This window comes from Trachurus japonicus, chromosome 9 (assembly GCF_045865225.1).
Source record: "Trachurus japonicus isolate A0001 chromosome 9, Traja_1.0".
Taxonomy (NCBI): domain Eukaryota; kingdom Metazoa; phylum Chordata; class Actinopteri; order Carangiformes; family Carangidae; genus Trachurus; species Trachurus japonicus.
Window position 1 is genome coordinate 5,752,892 of NC_140915.1, and position 24,770 is coordinate 5,777,661.

The following is a 24,770-nucleotide window of genomic DNA, read 5'->3' on the forward strand; positions in this document are numbered from 1 at the left end:
TTTTTCTTTTCTTTGTCTCAGCCGCTATAACTTGCAGTGTTTATGTTAAGGCTCAAAATATGACCCTCATTTGTCCACTACAAATAGCAGTGCCACTGAATTAATTATCAATCATCTATCTATCATCAGTAATCTCATCATTGATGGCTCAACGATGAACAATGTCAGTTGTGTGGATTTGTTGATGTTTATTTTTAATTACGAAAATAAACACAGATATGCTTATTCTTACCCAAACTGATTATTTTTTAAATGTCACATATATACAAATTATTTTTTAAGTGTCACATCATGTCATATATCATATCATGCCACTGCATTGCAATTATTTGGCCTGTTGGATTTTTTTGTGCAACAGAGTCCTAGGTTTACTTAAAAAAAAAAAAACTTACATTAACATAATCACTGTCACAATAATTCTCAGCCCGTTTCTCACATACACATTCCTTCAGGACCATTGAATTCAGTTACCGTGTGGGACACTACAGTTGCTGGCATCATGAAACAGGTTTGTGAAGCCATCTGGGACAACCTGGTAGGAGAGTTCATGCCACCACCCAACAGAGAAAGCTGGAGAAGAATTGCGGCCGATTTCCCCAACTGTGTCGGGGCAGTGGATGGAAAGCACGTGGTGATCCAGGCCACTGCCTCCAGCGGATCCCTGTATTATAATTACAAAGGGTCTTTCTCTATTGTGCTGCTTGCTGTTGTTGATGCCCAGTATCGCTTCTGAGTGGTAGATGTTGGAGCTTATGGTCGAAGCAGCGATGGTGTGGGACATTAGCTGTCTCAACATTTGGAAGAGCTCTTTGTCAGGGAACTCTTGCTCTTCCAGACGACACAACACTTCCTGGTGCTGAACATCTGGGCCCTATGCCACATGTATTTGTGGCTGATGAAGCATTTCCCTGAGAAGATACATGATGAGGCCATACCCCGGCCAAAACATGGGAAGAGAAGAGAGAATCTTCAACTACAGACTGTCCTGGGCCAGACGCATGGTGGAGTGTACCTTCGGCATATTGGCATCACAGTGGTGGCTGTACAGAAGGGTGCTAGGAGTGACACCGGAAATGGCAGAGAAAGCCGTCAAAGCCACATGTGTCCTCCACAACCTTCTCAGGGCAGGTCTGTCGAATGATCATCCACAGACCACATCAGGATCTGAAGTCAGTCCCGGGGTGATGGGGGTCCTGAGACGTTTGAGCAGCAACAATGCCTCACGGGAGGCTATCGCCATCAGAGAGAGGTTCACAGAATATTTCTCGTCTGCTGAGGGAGCAGTTACATGGCAGGAAGACATTATTTAACATTATATCATAATATCTTATCAATATCTGAATCATACAGAATCTACAAATATAAATTGTGTTCATGATCAAATAAATGGATTATATTTGTTAAAAAAAACAATGAAACTTTGACTCATTTCTAACAATCTATTTATTGATTCTCATTGAAACTCTGCTTCATATAAAATTTGCTCAATTTTCATTCTAACTTGTGATTTTTTTTGCTGCGATAACCGTTTAAATGTTCCCACAAGACTCATGAAGTAGAGTTCGTCATGATCTTGAGGTTCGCTGAGGTTGTTCAGAATAACTTTTTGAAAGTCACTCAGATCTTCTTCAGTGTTCTTTCTTTTCTTCGTCACACGTGGTCCAGATGAGACAGGGGTGACAGGGACGGGGGGCCGGGGTGAGAGGGACTGGCTGCTGCCTGCCTGCTGGCTGCTTCCTGCTGGCTCTGTGTCTGGTTCCACTGGAAACAGGGTGAGGGTGATTTCTCACATATATTTTAAATAGGTATACGTTTGAATAATCCAAACTGTTTTCATCACTTTACAGCTTCTTAACCAGCCGCCGCCTGCATCGCCCCCCCTCCCACCCTTTCCCCTGCTGTTAGACCGGCCTCCCCTCTCTTCCCATGGACCAGTCTGCCACCCAGTCCTCCCATTGAGCTGGCCAGCTCTAGACCCCCCCCCCACCAGAGGCTGCCTTCATCAACTCCTGCTAACATTTCCATATTTCGCACATTCTGTGACAAACTGTGAACTGTTTTCTTGTCTGTAACAACATCTATTGCACGTCTGTCCGTCCTGGGTGAGGGATCCCTCCTCTGTTGCTCACCCTGAGGTTTCTCCGATTTTTCCCTGTTAAAAGGGTTTTCCATGGAGTTTTTCCTCAATCGATGTGAGGGTCTAAGGACAGAGGATGTTGTTACGATGCCATGTAAAGCCCTTTGAGACAAACTGTTTGTAAAAACGGGCTATACAAATAAAATTGCCTTGCCTTGCCTTAAAATGGACTATAGAAGTAGGCTAATATTCTAGTAGTAATGATAACAACAACAACAACAACAACAATAACAATAACAATAATAATAATAATAATAATAATAATAGTAATAACAACAGTAACAAACAAATATACCAGAAATCCAACACTCTTGTTGAAGAGGTTATTTAGGGATATTATTATTATTATTATTATTATTATTATTATTATTATTATTATTATTATTATTATTATTATTATTATTATTATTAATTTCGTTCTTATAATCTACCTCGGCCACCACATCCTCCGACTTGCTTTTTCAACTGAAACTTTCTGTATTAAATCACTCATTTGTTTTTCATGTTTTTTCTGCAGATGTTCCTTTTCCTTCTCATCTGTCTCCTCTTCCAGTTCCTTCTCCTGTTTATCCAGTAAACTGATGATCTTGTCCAGGTGTTTTCTGTTTGGTGAAATTCGCTTCACTAAGTCTCTGATTTCTTGTTGATGTTTTTCTCTCTGTTGTTTTTCATTGTGGGCTGAAAGTGACTGTAACAGGTCGTATTTCTCATCTTTATCTTTCATTAGTTCCCTGCGTAACTCCTTCTCAGCTGCCAGTTGTTTTGTGTATTTGTCTTTGAACTCATTCAACTCTTCAGCTTTCTTCCTGGCCTCCTCCTCGTACATCTTCTTCAGACTCTCCAGCTTTGTTTTATAGTTTTTCTCTAATTCTTTTCTCTGTTCTTCTTCCTTTTCTCTTCTGAGCTTATCCTCCTCTTTTACTTTCTTCTCATATTTTTCTCTTTCCTGTTCATACTTTTCTTGAAGTTGTTGAATTCTTGTTTGTTCTTCCTGTCGTCTCTGTTCATCTTCTTGCTTTTGATTTCTCCACCACTCTCTTTGTTTCTTCTCCCAGGCCTCTTGCTGTTTTCTCAGCTCTTCTCTACTCTGCTCTAGCTCTTTGTCCACACTTTTCTTTTCCTCTTTTTCCATCTGAATCTGTTTGTCCAAAGTTTCAAGTTTTATTTTCAAATCTTGACGATATTTTTCTTCAGATGTTTTTCTCTTGCTTTTTTCTTCTTCTCTCTCTTCCTGCAGTTTTTGTTTCTCTTCACATTCCTTCTTTATCTTTTCCTCCATTTTCTTGAGTTGTTCATCTCTCTGTTTTCTCTCTCGTTCAATTACTTCTCTCTGTTCATCCATTCTTCTTTTCATGTCCTCTTTTTCTTTCTCATGTTTTCTTTCTAGTTCTTCCTTCTCTCTCTTCATCTCTTCTTCCTTCTCCTTCAGGATCCTCTTCATTTCTTTCTGTATTGCTGCTTCAGCCTCTTCCAGCATCTCATTAGTGAAGCAGTTGCTTCCATTTCTCTTTGCCATGGTGTCGATCTTCTTTATCAACTCTTTGACTTGTGAGTGATTTTCTTTGTCACGGTTATTAAACACATGGTATCTTCCTCCACAGTCAGAGATAAACTTCTTAAAGGAATCATCACACTTATTTTGAATATACTGATCAATACTCATCTTCTCCGCCTCCACATCATCTCCTCTTGTGAAAAGAATGATGGTGAACTTTTCTGAATTCTTCCCAAATGCTTCCTTGATGAGTTTCAGTGTCTCCTTCTCCTCTGGTGTGAATCTTCCGATCGCTAACACTAATAGGAAGACATGTGGACCTGGAGCCAGAAGACTGATACATTTCACCATCTCCTCATTAACCTGTTCATGGGACAAGTTTGTGTCAAACAGACCAGGAGTGTCGACCACAACAACAGGACGACCGTCCACTTCACCCTGAGCTTTCTGACAAAACCTGGTGACTGATGTCTGACTCAATTCAGCTTTAAACTCTTCTCTTCCCAGTATGGTGTTTCCTGAAGAACTCTTTCCACAGCCCGTCTTTCCTAGTAGCACAATCCTGAGACAGTCTGGACTCTGAGTTTCTTCATCACCTGTGAAATGAAAACAGGTGGAGTTACCTCACATGTTACATTGTTCAAGCATTTTTATGTTACAAGGATTAATAAAGTAATTCTTTGATTTTATTGATCTGGTTGATGGTAAATGAAAACAGAAATCATATGAAAACATGAATTATTATTATTCATATTCTTTTTCATGTACAGTACTTACAGCTGCCCTTGTTTTGTGTCTTCAGCTCTTTGAGCTCATACTGTAGTTTTATGATCTTTTCTATCTGTGCATGTACAAATGTTTCTCTTGTGTAGCAGGATGATTCGTTCCTTTCTTTCATTACAGTGTCCAACAACTCATGGATCTGCTGTTTGTTCTTGATGTTGACAACAATAGATCTTCCTCCACAGCTCTGACAGAGCTCCTGGATGTCTTTGCTTTGAGTTACAAAGTTAACAACAGCTGGAGCTGTAGGATCTGACTCCACAGTGAACAGGATCATGGTGAAGTCATTGACTCTACAGCTGAATGTGTTCTGGATAGTTTCTAACTCTCCTTTGTCTTCATCAGTGAGGGGACCCACAGGTAGGACCAGGATGAAGCCATGGACGCCCTCAGGATCACAGAGGGAGATACACCTGAGTGATTCCTCCATCACTTCCTCCTGAGGTTTTCCATACAAGGCAGGAAGCTCCACCAGGGAAACCTGACGTCCACACACCTCTCCCTGATGTTTAACACACTCTGATGAGCTGGAGACTGAATGAAGCTCTGTCTGACCTAAAATGGCCTCAGCTGCTGAAGTCTTCCCTGCTCCTCTCCTCCCACACAGAACCAGGTTTAGAGCTGGTTTCATTTGGTCACTTTCATTTGATGTTTCTTCAATCTTCTCCATCAAGGATCCATAGTTGTCTTCTGACATCCTGTATTGTCTTCCTCTACAGTCTTGAAGGAGTTCATTAAGAGTGACAGTCATTTCAGTCTCCTCATGTGTTAGGACGACCATCAAGTGTTTAAAAGCATCTTGACCAAACAAACTCAGGATGAAGTTCAGAGTTTTTCTGTTCTCCTCAGTGAACTCACAAGGGTTCACTAACAGCAGCAGAACATCTGGTCCAGGAGAACAAAAAGTCACACAGCTCTTTACCTCTCTTCTTATGATCTCCTCAGTCAGGCTGAACATGTCTGGAGTATTCACCAATGTTACTGGGTTTCCTCTCCACTCTCCACGGGAGGCCACACACTGTCTGGATGGTGACATGTTTTCATGAAAAACTTGGTCCCTGATGATGAAGTTCCCAAGTTTTGTCTTTTTGTCTTCACTTTTCCCCAGCAGCCCGATCCTGAGACCAGACACTGAAACACAACAGAGACAAAGATAGACTCAGTGCACAGACAGGCAATCCACAGTATGTTATCACCCCCCCAAGACAGCACAAAATGGTATGATCTTTAGGATGCAAGGAGTGCGAACCCAGATGCAGACTCAGGCAGGTTAAGTGTAGTGAAGGAAAATGACAACAAGAGAAACCAAACATCAGGGAGAACAGAAAATTCAGTAGTTCAAAACCAAAAAGGAAATCTAGGGGCAAAAAGTCAGAGGCGCTGGCCAGGCACCAAGACCCTGGAGGCCGGGCAGAGGGGTGTAGGGATTCTGGGTGGCAAACACAATTTTTCTCCCAGGCTTTCAGACCTGTGTGAGACAAAACTTGTTTTGTGTGTTGAATGTATTTGTATTTTTCTCTGTCTTTGTTGAAATTGTATTTTTAAATTGTATAATAGTATTTTCTTGCTATTTATTTTATGTAAAGCACCTGGTTGTTTGTAAGGTGCTATGTAAATAAACATGACCTTGACCTTGCTTAGGTGGATTGCCGGAGCTGCAGGTGAGGCTGGCGCTGCCACCCGTGGCGAGGAGACCTTTCTGCCAGGCATTAAAGAAGGTAATGTTGAGGGTGATGATTCTCTATGGGCAGTCTTTTCAGTTAAGTATGCAAAGTACTGAAACAGAGTCATCAGGCGTGGATGGGGATTTGTGGTTGGTCAGATAGTTCTGTCAGGATGCGAGGAATGCAGATCCAAATGTAGACAGGTAAAATGTAGTGAACTAAAAGGTTTTTATTTTACCATGTAGACCACAAAAAGGGTTCTCCAAAGTGCAACAGAAAAGAACAAAATAGTAACAAAAAGGGTGAACGCTTGTGTACCAGGAGCTTGTGTTCCTTTTGGTTTTGGCCTTAGTTGATCATCTGGTAGAGTCGATGTTGTATCCTCAAATCTTTCATAGCAAACATGTTCTCCGTTGTTTTCCTTTACAATTTGACCCAATCGTGTTAACAGCTCTGTACGGTCCAGGTTCTTCTGCTTCAAGTATCTGTTTCTGCAGATTTTGATCATGTGTTTTAATGGTGAATGGTTCATGTAGTTTTCACTCTCCTCTCTGGGTGTTGATATCAGTATCAGTGAATAATCAAATGATTGATCACCGAAGAGTGTCAAGACTTTGCAGAGCCTCAGTCTGTGTTTCTCAGTGAAGTCTTCAGGCTGTAGAACCAGCAGGAACACATGAGGTCCAGGATCAGAGAGACTCACACAGTCCTCTATAAACTCTGTCAGTTTGTCTTGACATCTTGACATGTTTGGATGCAGCAGATCTGGAGTGTTGATGAGGACTATTTCTTTCTCCTTCAACTGTCCACTCTGTTTCTGACAACAGTCTGGTTCTTCTTTAGTGTTGAACTTGGTCTCTCCCAGTATGAAGTTCCCCACTGAACTCCTCTCAGACCAGCTGTTCCCCAGAAGAACAACCCTCACTGAGGAGACAAGAAATCAGCAAGAATATGTTCAATGTTGTATCTATTAATGTATTTGTTATGGTTATCATCCACTTTATCATAATCTCATTCGGTTAAAAGAAAGAAAAGATCCAACATGTTTTTTTTTTATTTGCTAAGCTCAAATAAATGTACATTTCATTCAGTTCATCTGTCACTCTGAATTACACTCTGTCGCAGCTGCTTTTCTCTACCTGCTCAGACTGTCTTTTTTAAGTATCCTCGATTTTACAGAGAACAATACAACACTACTAACTGCTTAGTTTACTTATGAGTACTCATAAGTACGCAGCTGGTCAAACTGATAGTGAATTTTAACTTGCTTTCAATGATCTGGGCTTAGAGGCTGAACACTTTTGAGTTAAACTCACTGTCAGGTGGCAGAAAATCATAGCTCCCCCTGCGTTTCCGGGGCTGCAGATCTGTAAAACAGAGGTACAACGTCACTCATTAAAACAATGAATACAATTATTTCTGTAAAGTTGCCTCATCTGGAGACTCACTGCTGGATCTAGCCATCTAAAAGAAGAGCAACAATTAAGTGATTTCCTCAAATATTCACACATGTTTATAGACATGGGTTTCATAAAGGTCCACAACAGGCTGCTAAACAACTTTGGACAATGTGACAGTGAGTGTTTGTCTCCTCTGTCCTATCTGAATGAGGGGATAAAAATCCCCCAAAATAACTGCAACAACAAGCATTTACATGACTGAATGAGTAAAATACTGGAGAAATATATAGATACATAACTACATAAATACAGGAATTAACATATTTCCTGTGGTCCCTTATGGACCAGTAACAACAGGTCAAATGAGCTAATTTAATAATATACTTTCTAAATATAATCAATACGCTGATAGCACACTAAAATGCATGAGAAATTCACCAGGGATAGAAACTCATCATCATTCCATTCTCATATGGTTCAAAGAAAAGTTGCTCTCCACCCCCAACCAGGAAGAATGTTTGTTTTTTTAATTAGCGCCAATGATTCAGAACAATAGCAGGACACAGAGAGCAACTCCGCTTCCACCTTCAGGCGCTCACACAGACCACAGTACATTGTCATTTTGTCCGTGAAGTATTTACTTTGACTTGCAACTTCATCTTTGGGCCAAGGTAGGTTCATAAAAGATTCATGGAAGTCATGTACGTCTTGGTAACACTTGATGAACACAGCAAACTCATTCTATATTGAATCAACATTTTCATTTGATGCCATCAACGCAGGCTTGTTTTCGCTTTGCACTCCTTTTTTCTGGTACATTGTCACATTGTATTCCTGTTGTAAACCTTTAGAAGACATCTTAACTCTTCTGTTTGATGGCTTTTCAGCGTCTCTCACTACAACCTCAGACATTTTCTATTTTTTTAAAAATTGTTTAAAACACACGTTGATTATTGACCAGATCCTCTTCATCACACAAACACACACTGCAGTTGGAATTTTATGAATGAAGGAAGCCGCCATTCAGTGGTGCGTAAAAGAGGATCTTGACGTGCAGTGATTCAAACCATCTGCTCATAAAACTTCTTGAAACTGGTATTGTGAAATACTGTCTTTCAAACTCCACTTGTTTGGCTGTTTTCCAGTACAGCTCTTTGAACGTCCTGTCAATCAAATATTCAGTTTCAACAAAAATGTGGCTTATTTGACCAAAGACAAGAAAGGAATGAAGAACAAAGAAAATTCCTTCATGACTCTCCAGAAAACTACATGTTCCTCTGTGCAAAAAAACAAACAAAAAATGTTGTTATTTGCAAATATCATGTTTGAACTTGAACTCACCAGATAATTTAACTTCCATGATGTTGCCTGTGAACTGGAGATCTGGGGGAATAAAAACAAAACATGATCTTGTTATTAATAATTCTACTAGTGTGACATGAACTGGATTAATAACTGAAGTCAAACCAACAGGAGAACACTGAACTGATGTTGTTGACACTACAGTGTAGCTACTGTAACTTATCCGTCTTTTTTCCTTCTTGTTTAATTAATGTTTGTCAACATCAGATGTTCTTCTCTCACTCTCTCCATATGTTCAGTTAGTTAATATATTACACGTCTAAATGCCAGTGTACAAAGTCTGGCCTTAGAGTGAATCTTCTTTTTTGATCCACACATTGTATAAAGTTGTGGTGGTTTTCTTGTATTAATACAAATACACAAAATGAGACACAATTAGTATTTTACAGAAACAGAGTCACGTGGACTGGTAAGTTAAACATACAGTATATGCAATAGAGAAATACAGAGATTGACCTCTGCAGTCAGAAGCAGTACTCTGTAGTGGTCGCATGAGGGCGCTGCAGACCACAGCATTACAATGTAGAACATGTTGACCACTGCAGCTGTTATTAAATATCAAAACCACCGGTGGTATGCAGCACACATTCACAACAGTGTTACACTGAGAACATATTTAACCAGTGTGTTGGAATATATTTAACATAAACAAACTGCTACATTTATATCACAAACATGAACAGTCTCATATTTATAAGAATCCCGCCTGAAGTATCATACACAAAGTAAAACTTACACGCACGGACACAGGCTGGCGACTCGTTCTCCGTTGACCTTTAACAGAACCGTCTATGGTGCGCACTGAGCAGTGCGACCAAAGTGCGCTACTCGATTATTAGGGGGCTGCTCGGGATTCCCCCCTCCCTCCCGCTGCACACGGTTCACACGGTCACTGATGTCTGTTTACCACTTTGTATTTAACTTTTTTCCCCTTTTAACTCCAATGAAATGCTTTATTTATATAGCACATTTCCAAAACATAAAAGTTTACCTGCATAGTGACTTACAATACAAGACAGAGCACAACATGGTTAAGAAAAACACAATGAGGATTAAAAATAAAGATAAAAAATAAGAATTTAAAAAGAATAAAAAGACATAAATAGATTTTAAAAAGTAAGAAATAGCCATAATAGGGCAAAGCAGATAAACAAAAAACAAAAAGAATAAAAGTAAGTTTTAGACGTGATTTAAAAGTATAGAGTAGGGGACATTTTTATAGTTTAGGAGCCGCCACAGAAAATGCTCGATCACCTCAAGTTTTTGGTCTTCAGTACTTTTGGGCACGACAAGGAGGAGCTGATGAAGCTGAGCTCATCAATGAGGTTTACATTCATGTTGGCCTCACACAGCAGCCAGCTGGTCTTACTGGTTTAAATACGGGGAAAAGGAGCATATTCCACATCCAGCTGTTACAGCTGTATCATGTTAAACTGTGAATCTGGTTCAACTTCACAAACTTAACGGATGCATGGAGGAACTGGAAGCTTTAAATAAAACAAAGAGCTCCAGCAGCAACTTGACCGACCTGATGACCCTGATGAAGGCTACAAGCTGAAATGCCTCGGTTTGTTCTCTGAGCTACAAGTGCTGGAGCTCTTTATTCAAATAAAATGGAGTTCACTCACCTGAACTTGCTACTGCAGGACTCTGTGGCCAAGTGAAAGTAAAAGCTTCAGTGGGAAAAGTAGAAAAAACATTGCTGCGATACGGAGGATGGAAGTTGCCAAATATGAAAATGACTCGGTAAATAAATTAAAATATCATCAAATACATCAACGTCAATAAATCTTGGCAATAAAACATGACTCAAATTGACATCTGTTTTATTTGCTTACACCACCACTTTACATCCTATATTTCCTACAAATGTGAGACAGGTTGAGTCTCTTACATTAGAAAAACATTTTCAGTATTTGTTCATTAATTCACTTCTAACTTTTGTACCCTAAAATGATAAATGTTACATGAAGGCCATACAGGGATTTCTGCAGTAACAGCAGCTCATTATGACCCATAGTTCTGTCTTTGTTGCTAGGCGACACCCAGTGGTTGTAATTATTATGACAGGCGCAAAAGTAAAAGTACAAATGAGACAAAGTCCACATCTGGAGCAGGTTGTGACAGGGGACAGTGGTGTGTTTGATTCTCTTTAGAAATGAGCTGTTTGTGTTGTTGTAACCATGGCAACAAGTGTCATTGGACATAATCAATATCAATAAAACACAAACTGCAACAGACTACAGAGGGATCTCTGACAGTCACAACAAATACCACTGTATGAACGAGTGTGTATGAGTAGCCTATATTTAAGCCTGTTAGCATTAGCATTAGCAGGTGTATGGAGGTGCAGCTGCAACTTAAATGGATAGTTCAACATTTTGTCAAATTGGCCCATTGGCCCACAGAGTTGTTTTTGAGGCAAATGCAAAGACTGCTTGTTGAAAAACTGTCCCTGAAGGCAACGCGCATCAGCGGTTTTGCATGAATTTCCCTCTAAAACAACTCTGTCTGGTAACGTTGTGTTATTATCTCACAGCGTGGTGAATGTGCAGGTCACAACTTGTCCACCAGAGCGTTGTGGAGTTGTTGGATTGTGTATTTGATGAGTTTGATGAGGGAAACCAAGAAATCCCATAATGAGCCTCCGTAGCGTAGCTCTGAGCAGCTCACGGCTCTGCTCCGCCGTTCTAAAAATAGCTTGCACCGACAATTAAAGGTAACGAACCTACTGCTATGACTATAGGGATTATGGCAATGGGCCGATTTGCCAAAATGTTGAACTATCTCTTTAAACTTTGTCTGGTTGAGACTTTTATTCTCTGGTTTTCAGCTGTTTGTGTGTTTCACGTCGTAATGTCTTATATTTCACCTCTTAATATGAAGTTTTATATCTACATGTTATTTAATATTCATGTGTGGTGGTCACACAGACTTCAGCCTTCAGCCTGTCTTTAGACAATGACTGGAAATGACCGTTAATTAAATTGATTTATTAGGTCAGTGTTGTTCAGATTTTTTTTCTCTCTGTCTTTTCTCTGAGATCACGTGTTGTGTTGTTTTTTTTCTTTATTTCACTGTGTGTCAGTTTCTGGTTTGTTTGGTCCAAAGGTTCCTGAAGCTCCTGTGTCAGTTCATCTCTGGCTCTAATTTTTTCTCCAATTAGTTTTTCAGTTTATTAATTTCTCATTGTTTGTTAGAAATTTGTTTATTTGGATAAAACCCCTTGAGATGTATCATCTCGTTTTCGAGGGGGTCCAAACATATAGACAAACATAGATTCAACAGACAAACATGTTCTCAACAATATAGAAAAACAAACAGACAAATAAACAAACAAAACAAGCAAACCAAAAGACAAGAACAATAGTACAAACAAGGACAAACCACAGTTATTGTAACTACATTGGGACAAAACAAAACAAAACAACCATAGTAGGGCCACAAAGGTCAACACTGGGACTAAAAAGACAGTATATAATGATAAGTAACAGATCAACAAATCAGAAATGCGTCTTCAGTGAAAACAGGAACAGGTCACCATGAGATGAGAAGACAAAGCATGCTTGAAAATACCAAGAGAGGAACTGGATCTGATATTAGCAGGAAGGTTGTTCCAATCTGCAGGTGCTTTAAACATAAAAGCTCTTCTACCAAATGATTTAATGACATTGGGAACAGAAAAAAAGGGCTGCGATGAATGTCTGATATGATAACTTGTTGTATATGGTATAAGATACTGCTGTAGATAGGATGGGTAATTAAAATAAATACATTTGTATATCAGCTGTAACCAGTGCATGTGTCTTCTCATGTTCAATGTTGGCCAGTTGAGTCTAGTGTACATTGTGCAGTGATGAGTAAGAAAAGGACATCCAAGGACAAATCTACAGAGTCTGTTATAGGCTATGTTGAGTGAGGCAAGGTCTGATTTATGGGCGTTTCTTTGGGAACTCATCCATTATTATAATATTCATGTAGCTACTGCAGATTAAGAGCTAAGCTGTGTTTTACCTCCCCGTCTCCTTAGTTACGACTTTGAGCCTGGATGAAAGGCTCAGAGTGAACCTGACTGAAGGCAAGAAGAACATGAGGCTCGTTTGGAGCGAGGTGTTTGGTGATTGTTGGTCGAGTGGTGTTCAGAGTGAATGGAGACTCAGCTGCTGGTTTCCAGAAGCGTCGGTCTTCTCTCATCACCTCGTCACACTTTCCCTCAGCAGACGACGCGGTCTGGATCTTCTCTGTGAAACATAAAGGAAGTGTGTCAACGCTCAGACCGTCAGTCATCAGTTTTCTCTCTGCATAAAGAAACAAAACCCAACGTCTCTCTGACTTGAAACATTGTAGCTAAAGCACTTTGTGTTGCATTTTTATATGTATGAAAGGTGCTATATAAATAAATTAAGTTTGAAGTGTGAAGTTTGAAGTTCCTCACCGGGAGCCACAGAATTAACAGGCTTCTCTGGGACGACGCGTTCAGGAGCCGGTTTCTCTGGGACGATGCATTCAGGAGCAGATTCCTTTGTTGTTTGTCTTTGTCTTTGAACTGAAAGAGTGAATCAGAAAACACAATCCTTACGAATAAACTGCGATTGGATTCACAAGGGAGGAAATTTTATCTGCACTGGGGGAGAATCTGTCATCAGTCAACACCCTGACTTTTTTTTTTGGACTTTATTTATTTGCACATATAAAATAGAACAAAACATTTACTTATCTATTTTACTAGTAAGAAAGATACAAAAAAATAAATGTGCAGGTGAGGTCTGAAACCCGAAAGGCTTATAACATGACCTCACCTCGATCTATCTGAAGCACAGTAAAGAAATAATAATCACATACCTGTGCAAGGTAGAAAAATAACAAAATTTAAAAAAAGAAAAGAAATAAAGATAAGGGAAGATTTTGATAGTAAAAATAATAGTAGTAGTAATGATAACAACACTAAATAAATAAATGAAAAGAGGTGAGAAAAGAAAGCGGGACAAAAGAAGAATACTGATACAGATGAATTAAGTTCAAGTTCAACACTAAAAAGAGAAAAGAAAAAAAACATGAAGAAAAGAAAAAAAAATGTCCTCCACCTTTGAATGAAATTATGTGATTTAAGGCAAAATGACTGTATGTAATAAATAGAAAATGAACTGTTATTTCAATCAGTCGTTTAAATCCTGCAGCTCCAACTCCACAAGTTTCAGATGGTATCAAACACAGAAGAGTTCTGACTCACTGTGACGTAGTTTCTCCTTGATCTGGCGCCGTTCAGCCTCCCTCTCAGCCTCCCCTGTGAAGGACACACATATATAAATGTACACAACCTGCTTTGAAGAGAAAACTACAACAACACAACAAACAGAGAGGTCACAAAGTGCAGAAGTTGACAGCAACTGAACTTCACTGAGTTCTTGAAGGTGTTCCTCATCAGAAAGGCTTCTTCACTCCTAAAGGTGTCGGCGTCCATGATACTTACATGTTTCATTAATATACTATAGAGCATTTTGAATCCACTTTAAACAGTCATTGTAATTCATGGACAATTAATATTTCAGAACAAAGAGTAGACACGGTCGCGCACATCCAGTTCAATAGGTGCTGGCCTCAAAAAATGTGGACAGGAAAAGCAAAAAGAGGAGACCGCACACATCATTCTACTGTTTGGATTATATGCATATTTGATCGTCTATATATTAACTTTTCCATTTTTTTGTGGTTGGATTGTTCCTTATCTAGCTCAGGGTTATGGATAATTGAACTTTAAAATATGTTAAATCTTTAAACATGATCAAAATGTTTAGAATATTAATAATGTGATAACCTTGTCCTAGACTTTGAAATTTAGCCATCCTATTACTAGAGGCGCCTCTAATTCATTAGATCTGTATGACGGCCAGTCGGCCTGATGGGTGTTGGTCTATTTAATTATGATGAAGTGTCTTTGACTTTTTGTATGCTTTGGTTTTGCACAAGATGGGTTTTGATTTATACATTCCCTTTACCATGTGACTCACCATGTGACCCTCGGGGGCAGGTTTAAAAACGGGGCGTCTAATGTGTATGAGTTAGTCTGATGAAGAGCTATGAGCTCGAAACGTTACTATTGATGTGCTAATAAAATCTGCACATAAGGGAGCTGATGTGTGCGGTCTCCTCTTTTTGCTTTTCCAATTAATATTTCAGAAGATGAATTGGTGTTTTTTTTTTAAATATATATTTTATACTGCAGCTCCAACTCTGTAGATTCAGAACAGATCGGACTCAGTTCAGTCTAAACTCACATTCTTCTTGCATCACTCTTCTTCTTCTTTCTGCATGTTTCTGCTCCTCAATGACGCGTCTCGCAGCTTCCAGAACAGCTTCTCCTGTAAAAGACACAGAGATATTCATGTACAGAATCTGCTGTGATGAGAAAAAACAACAAGACAACAACAAATACACAAATAAGTAGCAGGTAGCTGTGGAAACACTTGTTTGTAGCATTATATATTATGTGGTATTTGGTACCCGCTCCAGACTTATTCAATTCTTATTTGTGGACAGTTCATGTTTTCATTTTGTAATATTTCAGTAAATTAACTGATGTTTCAATAATTTGTGCACTTAAAGACTAAACAGCAGAGGAGTTCGGACTTAGTTTAACTCACTTTTAGCTCTCATTTCCTCTGCTTGGCGTAGCACAGCTTCCACATCGAAGTCTCCTGTAAAGGACAAAGATATGTAAATGTACAGAATCTGATCTGAAGAGAAAAACAACAAGACAAAGACAATGAAGTCAACAAAACACAGGTACAGTGGCAATAGTTCTGACTCAAACTCACTGCTTGGTGAACAATACACAGCCTCTGTCGCTGTTTCTGGAAAAGACAGAAAGGAAGAGAAGTTTTTATTGATCACAGATCATCTGATTGGCCGACTGTTTCCACCTTTATACTGTATGGAGCTTTAAAGGGATAGTTCAACATTTTGGCAAATTGGCCCATTGCCATAATCCCTATAGTCATAGCAGTAGGTTTGTTACCTTTAATTGTTGGTGCAAGCTATTTTTAGAACGGCGGAGCAGAGCCATGAGCTGCTCAGAGCTACGCTACGGAGGCTCATGGGATTTCTTGGTTTCCCTCATCAAACTCATCAAATACACAATCCAACAACTCCACAACGCTCTGGTGGACAAGTTGTGAGCTGCACATTCACCACGCTATGAGATAATAACACAACGTTACCACACAGAGTTGTTTGTTTTAGAGGGAAATTCATGCAAAACCGCTGATGCGCGTTGCCTTCAGGGACAGCTTTTCATCAAGCAGTCTCTGAATTTCCCTCTAAACCAAGAAATCCCATGAGCCTCCGTAGCGTAGCTCTGAGCAGCTCACGGCTCTGCTCCGCCGTTCTAAAAATAGCTTGCACCAACAATTACTGTAAAGGTAACAAACCCACTGCTATGACTATAGGGATTATGGCACCAGGCCAATTTGCCAAAAATGTTGAATTATCCCTTTAATACAAACATCTACCTTTATGTTTGTTTCTTACACTGGATGTTGGAGACAGATTCTGTAATAAACTGTGACAAACGCTGTCATTCTAACATGACTGAGATTCAGTTCAGTTTCACTTACGACAGAGTGTCAGGACTGCGATGATGCCGAGGCCACAGAGTGAAACTGTAAAGAAGACAAAAAATAAAAACATTCATTTAGGATACAAACAGATAAAAGATAAGAAAAACTCTCATCCACCTTCAGATACAATATGTCTGTCACCATCATATTCACTGATTGTTGTTAGAGGCTCTGGAGACCCCCATAGAGTGGATCATATTGTATATTGATTGATAAATGCTGAGTAGGAGTGACTGAATGAGAGAGTGAGTGTGGTCATGTGAAAACCACAGGACATGTGGGACGGTTACAGGAAGGTACAACAACAGGAAGTCTGGGAGTTCCCTCCTCGGGTTCTTGGAAAGTACAAATAAAACTTTTAACGATAAAAATACAAATTGCTTCAGGAGGAGTCGGAGTGAAAACACATTAACCACATGATCACATCCACTGGTTTCCTCATAACAGAGTAGGCTACATGACAGGACACGTCCAAACTACCAGCAGCTCAAACGTCTCTTCAAAATAAAAGTGGCTCCAAAATAAGAGCACAATCGCAGGAGATGACAAATATAACATCCTACAGAGGAACTTGTCTTTAGCTTGTAGGATGCTCAGACTGTCAGAGGAGCTCAGACTCAATTTTAATTACATGAACTGTATTTAACATGTTCTGATTTGATCATTTTAATCTTTATTTATGAACTCTTTAGATGCAACATGCCACCATCCCTCAGCAGGTTATCAAACTCACACATGGCTGTTGCTCAACATGCTCATACTGTTGCTTCTTTGTAGATCCTATAGAGATTAATTAATATTTTTATTATTATATATTTCAGTTCATCTGGTTATAAAACTGCACTTGTGCGTGTAAAGCCGCCCCAAAACCAGCTGATTGACAGCTGAGCCTTTGCAGTAATAGCAAAACCAAAAGTGAAAGGGTGAAGTGATTCTTTCATTTATTCTGCTATTTTAGAAAAAAAATTCCCAGTTACTTTCTCTTTCTCTTTTTAGATTAATGGTGAAACATGTTCATGTTGTTTTTTAGCCATGACTCAGCAGAGTGAAGAAACACAAATAAAAAACACTGGAAATGATAATAAAAGTAAGAAAACACATAAAAACAAACTATTAATTAGAACTAGTGATGATAACACAATATGCAGACTAGTGGTATTTACAGTATAGACATAAAGGAAGCAGCAGTGTGGTGTGATAACAGCAGTAAATAACAGATTCATATGGAGACAGAGACAGAGACTGGTGAAGTCTGGATTCACTCACCGAGCTGCAGTTTGGTCATGATGCTGCTGATGCTGAGAGACAGTTCAAGAGTCTGAAAGGAATAAAAACAAACAAACTGGTGATTAACTCTAATTAACTAAGTGTTAAATCACTTCACATGAACAACAACATCAAAACCCTGATATATATTTACTTTGGTCTAGTGTCAGAGGAGTTCTCACCTGCTGCTGCTGCTGCTGCTGCTGCTGCTGCTGCTGCCACACGATGTGGCTAAGTGAAACTAAAACAGCTTTTATAGCGGAGGACAGAGGATGTAGAAAAAACTATCTGCTAAATGAAATGAGAAAATTAAAATTATAGTCCTGATGTCATCAACTGTCCAGTATTGAGACAGAGAGGCTTTAACTGCTATAAAATAGCTCTGCAATAGTACAGTAGATTTGAATTGAGCTTCTTGAAAACATAAATATTAAAGATTCAAAATCTTTTCTTACTGAAACAAAATTCACCTGTAGGTTATTGTTGATATGTTTTCAGCTTCATTTGTTCCTGTGTGAACTGTGTAAAAGCAGACTAAGACTATTGACTCTTTGTTTCTGCTGTGAACCATTAAATGAAGTGTTCAGGTTGTTAGACTTTTATCGTGAAAACATCTTACAGTAAGAACTGATTTTCTAAGGCAGGTTGTGAACAGGGGTCCACTTCCTGTCCCGCGAGCTTCCAGATTACAACACTAGATGGTGCCAGTTGTTGTTTTTTTGTTTTAATTGTCTGGACACAACCATAACCTCCTCTCGGTTTTCATCATTTTATTCATACTCATAGTAAAATAGGCAAACTCTGGTGCAGCAACATGCATCATTTTATCCTAAATCCTCCAGATCTGCAGCTGAACCCATGTTTATCGTCTTTTTATGTACCAACATCCAGAGACACTGGACTCATATTCTGTGTTTCCAAACATACTTGGTACAAAACTAATTTAGATTATTAAAAACAATTTGCTCTGTGAGTTGGAAATAAGATGCTGTGGTACTTAGAGGTTGGTGTACATTATTATATATCTAACTGTATCATTGTCAAAATATTAACTTTCACACTGTTTTGAATGACTGGAACACATGAGCTGGAGATCATCAACTGTCTTTACCGCTCTAGTGGTGTTAGAGCTCCACCTGCAAGCCAAACACTAGGACATCTTTAACCATGATGTGGTTTGAGTTCAGTGTTTCAATCTGGACACTACAGAGAGAAATCTGACTTTAGCATCATCAAAGGGTGGAACAGATATGAAGACAACCAGGATACTTAATACCGGGTCACACTCAATGAGGACCTTAAGGAGAGACCAGTATCATCAGATACCTGATCGTTTTGGAGTCTCCGGTTGCTATGGATACAGTATGTCTTCTGTGGGTGCGGTCATGACTACTTTGTGTGTGTGTGTGGGGTGCTTGGCAGAGGTTCACATAGGGACCACACGGAGTATTGTCTTGAAATTTCCAACCAAGTCGCAGAGTGTACTTTCACTTTCGCCAACTAAGCTTAAGTGTCCACCAAAACTTCCTTTAGGTTTTACATTCAGGTCCCAGAACACCTTCGCATGATTTAGTCTGAAAAAGTTTCTAAGTCTGTTGTTTTCTGATCGCGATGTTGTTTCGTACTGCAGTGTTGTTAATTGAAGATGGGCAAGCTTGAAAAGCAGTGTTCGTATCCTTTTGTCTGTGTGTGGTGGCAATGTCGTTAAGAGGCTTGAGGAACAGTGTTCGTGTCCTCATGTTTGTTACCTTGTGGAGTAAGTTCTCATGCTGGTTTTCTACCCAGAAGTAGTTGTAGACAACAAGGAGATTTGTTCGATAGCACACCAATCCCGATTGAACTGCACATTTGGCTACAGTAGCCAATTTGTAGTAAACCGAAATTTGTTGGGAAGATGAAAAATAATAGGAGTTAGTATATAAAGCTGTAGGGGCCAGTGCTCGGTGCGATTGCCCCGTGGCCCTAATAATATTACTGTATGTAACCACTTTTTTCTTTCTTTTTTACTAATAGAGAAACTTAAAGAAAAATCTTAAAGTGCATATGTACATATTCCTTCATAAATATGTATTATTTTATAGTTTCAAAATTTCAGTTTCTTTCCATGATCTTTATCTTTTTACTCCTCTTTTTCTGGCTCTATACCTGAGCTATTGTTATTTCCCACTGAAGGATTAAAAAAGATTATAGCTGCTGCGCAGCGATGGGTCGGGTCCGGGCAATTTTTTGGCAAATTTGGGCAAATTCTGAGCAACAAACAGGACGAGAGAAAGACGAGACCTTTGACCTTACAATATGTTCATTTTGCACCAGTAGAGGATTGAACCCACAACTTCTGGAACCAAAGACCATCTTTAATAGCACTGAGCTAATTGGCAAGTGGCAATTCAACAGCGGCTTCGCAAACTGGGTAAGCTATTCACTGTCGTGAAGGCAGATTTGAAACCACCGTGAAGAAAGTTCAGCTTTGGGTCGGGTCCGGGCAATTTTAGGCAAACATATGGTTGAATTGTGAATTTTCAAAGTTTTTGAATCTAGAAGCTTGCTGTGACACCACCATCAGGACTGCTGTCTAGTGTTTCCAGTTGAGGACATCTGGCAAATACCACTCTTACATTGACTCCAATTGTTTTTATTTTATTTTATTTCTTTTAAGTACTTTATTTATTCATTTTCAAAACATCCAGGTACATAACAACCCAAACAATTACCCCTTCTTTCCCACCCCCTCCCCCAAAGTAGGTTAGGGAGAAAAAGAAAGAAAAAAGACAGATAAAAGGAAAAAAAAGGAGAAAGAAAGAAAAAAAAAAAAAAAAAGGGGTGAAAGTTGTACTCTACTGTATTACAGTTTCTATGGCCATCCATGACTGTATACAATTATATACATTTGTGTAAATTATGGACAAATAAATACTCAAACATAATCAAGAAATCAAGGTGTCATGAGGGTCCTCTCAGCTGTGTGATGTGATCAAGAAATGGTTGCCATATTTGATGGAATCTGTCTGATTTTCCTAATAACTCAAATCGAATTTTTTCCATATATAAAATATTTGAGAACTCAGTGAGCCAGGCTTCAAAACATGGGGATGTTTCTTTGTTCCAGACTTTAAGAATAATTTTCTTTGCAACAACCATTCCATACTGTATTGATAAGGCTTTCCAGCGACTAAGAGTATCAAGCTGGTGAGACCAGCCAAAGATACCTGTCTCTGGGTCTGGCGTGAGATCATATCCGTAAACCTCAGAGTAGAAATGGAAAACATCATGCCAAAATCTACCAAGTTTGTTACAAAACCAGAACATGTGTGCCAGTGTACCATCAGTCTGTTTACATTTTACACATAATGGTGAAGTGGATGCATAGAATGAATGCAGTTTAACACGTGAATAATGGAGTCTATGTATAACCTTATACTGTATTAGCTGATGTCTTGAATTAACTGAACATGTATGTATGCTATGAAGACATTTATGTCATGCATCTTCTGAAATGGTGGTACCTATATCCTTCTCCCAGGACTCTCTCAGATATTGCGTACTTGGAGCAGTTTGAACTGCGAACGCATTTACAAACATGGACACCAGCTTTTTGGTTTCAGGTTTCTTTGTTACAAGAGAGTAGATTTCATCTGGCGAGTTATAGGTTTCAAAGTTTGAGATGTTTGTCAATCTACCTGATCAAATGCCTTGTGCGCGTCAAGTGTAAGTATTGCAGATTTTGACTTGTTTTGTTTGCTATATACAATATTCAGTAATCTACGGACATTAAAAAAAGAAAATCTCCTGGGGATAAACCCCACCTGGTCTGGGTGTATAATAGTTGCAACATGTTTATTCAATCTATTAGCTAGGATTTTGGAAAATACTTTGAGGTCACTCCCGAGAAGAGCAATAGGCCGATAAGACGATGGATCAGTCTGATCTTTATCTTTTTTCAATATTAAAGAGATGTTTGACGTATATAATGAGTCTGGTAGTTTTTTATTCCTTATCGATTCTTTAAACATTCTCAATAATAGAGGGGCCATATCATCAATAAATGCTTTATAAAAGTCAATGCCCAGGCCATCAGGACCAGGTGACTTTCCACTCGGAAAATCCTTTATAGCCGTGATAACCTCCTGTAAAGTAATTTCCGCATTGAGTTCATTTTGTGCATCACAGTCTATTTTAGGAAGCGAAAGGGAGCGCAAGAATTGAAGAGTATCCCCTTCTGTTGCGGAGGTTTGGGATTTATATAAATTTTCATAAAAGTCCCTGAAGCACTTATTAATTTCAACAGGGTCTGTAACAATAGAGCTTGTCTGACTTTTAATTTCGTGAATAGCCCTGCTAGCTTGTGCTCCTCGTAGCTGGCATGAAAGAAGAGGGCCAGGTTTATCTCCCAATTCAAAATGTTTGTGCCTCACTTTCAACAACAAAGTATTAATTTGTTGAGAGAGAATACAGTTATATTCATGCTTTAACTTAACGATTTCCTTCAATAAAGGTGAGGATGGAGCCTCTCTATACTGTTTTTCAAGGAGGGTAAGCTGTGGATCTATAACTGATAATCTCTGTCTCCTCCGTTTTTTTTGTGCAGTTTCATAGGATATGACAAAACCTCTTATCACAACCTTAAAGGCCTCCCACAGTGTTGAATCTGAAACATCACCTGTATCATTAAAAGCTAAATAGTCCTTTATCGAAAGCGAGCATTTTTCCAAAAATATTTTGTCATTAAGAAGACTTGGATTGAATCGCCAATTATAGTGTGGTTTTTTCCATCCGAAGTCCATGCCTACAGAAACTGGGCTGTGGTCTGAAATTAAGATATTGTGATATTTAGATGACTTAAAGGTGTACAGAAAAGAAAACTGAATTTGAGCCCACTCTGGATCATAAAATTAGTGTAATAACTCATCTATCAGACGATGTAGGCCAAACTTTGTGCAAAATTCTATTTTTGAGTAAATCCGGGATGAAAGTGTGTATTTTTTTTTTCGCATTGGATAATGCAGGCGCACGGATTATACGTCAGCCTGTACACGATTCACCAGCCACTGATATTGGATCCGTAATCCGTCATTCAAACGTCTGAGACACGCACACACACACGGAGCTCGGTCTCGCCCCAAGCTTTGAATATCCCGCCCGCTCGATAACGACCAATCAAATTCGTTTTCCTCACTCGGGTAAACTCGTGTTGCAGCTCGTGACAACTCGGCGCGACAAACAGGACAAACGGCCATTTCTGTACACCTTTAATAAATGCTGTCAACTTAGAATCAATTAAGAAGTAATCAATCCTTGTGTATGTATTGTGAACTTGTGAGAAAAAGGAATATTCTTTCCCTGTGGGATTGTGAATCCTCCAGATATCAAGCAGATTAAGCGACTTCATTAGATTATTCAGCATATTTGTGGAGTCCGAAGGATTAACTGGGCGAAGTGAGGACCTGTCTAAATTGGTGTCTAAGACGCAGTTGAAATCACCACCTGCAATCAAGTTGGTTGTTGCTAGGTCAGGTATCAGCCGGAAAACACCTCGAAAAAACCCAGGGTTGTCAAAGTTTGGTGCATATAAGTTAAGGAGGGTAACGTGAACAGACAAAATTTTGCCAGTCACAATTATGAAACGACCATTTGGATCTGATTTAGTTGAAATGTGTTGGAAGGGAATATTCTTTTTGATTAAAACTGCCACACCACGTGCCTTGGCTGAAAAGGTTGACTGAAATATTTGTCCTATCCAGCTACACCTAAGTTTTGAGGCCTCTGTGTGTCTAATATGTGTCTCTTGCAGAAATAAGATATCAGCATTCAAATCACGTAAATGAGAAAATACCTTGGCTCTCTTTGATGGGTTGTTTAAACCTCTGACATTCCAAGAAGTTAGATTAACAATGTTATTCCTATGATCATTCGTTGGGCCACTCATGACACCGCTACCACATAAAAAAGGAAGATGCCATTGTATTCAAACAAAAAAAATGAGTACAACGTGAACCAAACTGATAGAACATACCCTTCGAACTCCCTACTTTGCCCCCCCTCCCCCCAAAAAAAGGGTAATATAAACCCCACATGGCAGCGGAGCTGCTGAGAAAGGAGCCTGTACATGCGGTAAAGCACCTAACAAAGCAAACTAACATTATCCCCCATATCAACTCCTTACCACTCTCCTGTAAGTGAATTATAAACCCTCCTTATAAATCAGGTAATATGCATTTTGAAACCTATTTTCAAAAAAAAAAAAAAATTAAGAACAAGAGACAAGAGTAACAAATGTAAGTAACAAAGCAAATTTTAAAGACTGCCTTTTTCCCTTTTTTTTTCCTCAAAAACGCATAATGTCTTTGTAAGATATGAGCCAATCATAGTAGAACTGATAGCAATAACCAAAAGTGACCTTACACATACGTCATAATGTTAAGGCAAACTATGTGAACGTAAAGTCTGAGTCTGAGTAGTGCAATTATTGCAAAAACACGTTGGCTTTTGCCTCACCGTTAATTTTGTCCATCCATAGTGAGAATATCCACACCTGTGCAGGTAAACCTGGCTCTTGATCCAGTCGCACTGGCGGCATCCGGTCACTCGGCGTTGCCAGCTGCTGAAGGCTGTATGTGTCTGTCAGCGTAGGTGGCTGCCTCTTTTGCTGATTCAAATATCTTGGTTTGACCAGCATGAGTAAAAATCAGGCGTGCAGTAAACAGGAACCCATGGCGGATACCGGCCTCCTTAAGTTTCAGTCGAACTGCATCAAACTCCTTGCAGTCCTTCATCACTTCTGCTGTGAGGTCTGGAAAGATGCTGATGCGCTGCCCCTCGTAGTTTAGCGGACCATCGTTGCGAGCCACTCGGATTATCTTCTCTTTCACGGTGTCGTGATGTATCCTGGCGATCATAATGCGTGGTCGGTTGCTTGGAGCGCCGATGCGGTGGGCACGGTCCACTTTAATCCCCTGGGGGAAATGCGCGGCTCCGAGGAGTTTAGGCAGCAAGTCAGACACAAACGTAGTTGGGGAGCCTCTCTCAATTTTCTCTGGCAGACCCACAATT

At 39.4% G+C, this 24,770-nt stretch overlaps 2 protein-coding genes across 4 annotated transcripts; both read right to left on the bottom strand.

Moving 5' to 3' along the window:
- Nucleotides 1-477: 477 nt before the first annotated feature.
- On the bottom strand, nucleotides 478-9,653 carry LOC146980796 (GTPase IMAP family member 8-like). 3 transcript variants are annotated; one of them, XM_085785782.1, is made up of 6 exons: nucleotides 9,584-9,635; nucleotides 8,821-8,862; nucleotides 7,396-7,446; nucleotides 6,398-7,003; nucleotides 4,410-5,546; nucleotides 478-4,228 (listed from the first exon to the last, which is right to left on the bottom strand). In XM_085785782.1, exons 2-6 carry the CDS (start codon nucleotides 8,837-8,839, stop codon nucleotides 2,565-2,567), a joined length of 3,477 nt encoding a protein of 1,158 aa, XP_085641908.1. In that variant the 5' UTR covers nucleotides 8,840-8,862; nucleotides 9,584-9,635; the 3' UTR covers nucleotides 478-2,564. The 3 variants fall into 3 exon arrangements, with proteins under 3 accessions (XP_085641908.1, XP_085641907.1, XP_085641909.1); XM_085785781.1 differs by having other exon boundaries at nucleotides 479-4,228; nucleotides 9,578-9,653; XM_085785783.1 differs by lacking the exon at nucleotides 6,398-7,003 and having other exon boundaries at nucleotides 482-4,228; nucleotides 9,578-9,653.
- Nucleotides 9,654-12,787: 3,134 nt separating this feature from the next.
- LOC146980797 (uncharacterized) lies at nucleotides 12,788-17,798 on the bottom strand. The gene is made up of 8 exons (XM_085788066.1): nucleotides 17,724-17,798; nucleotides 16,455-16,499; nucleotides 15,657-15,692; nucleotides 15,483-15,536; nucleotides 15,117-15,200; nucleotides 14,072-14,125; nucleotides 13,277-13,387; nucleotides 12,788-13,082 (listed from the first exon to the last, which is right to left on the bottom strand). Exons 1-8 carry the CDS (start codon nucleotides 17,740-17,742, stop codon nucleotides 12,868-12,870), a joined length of 618 nt encoding a protein of 205 aa, XP_085644192.1. The 5' UTR covers nucleotides 17,743-17,798; the 3' UTR covers nucleotides 12,788-12,867.
- Between the last annotated feature and the right edge of the window lie 6,972 nt (nucleotides 17,799-24,770).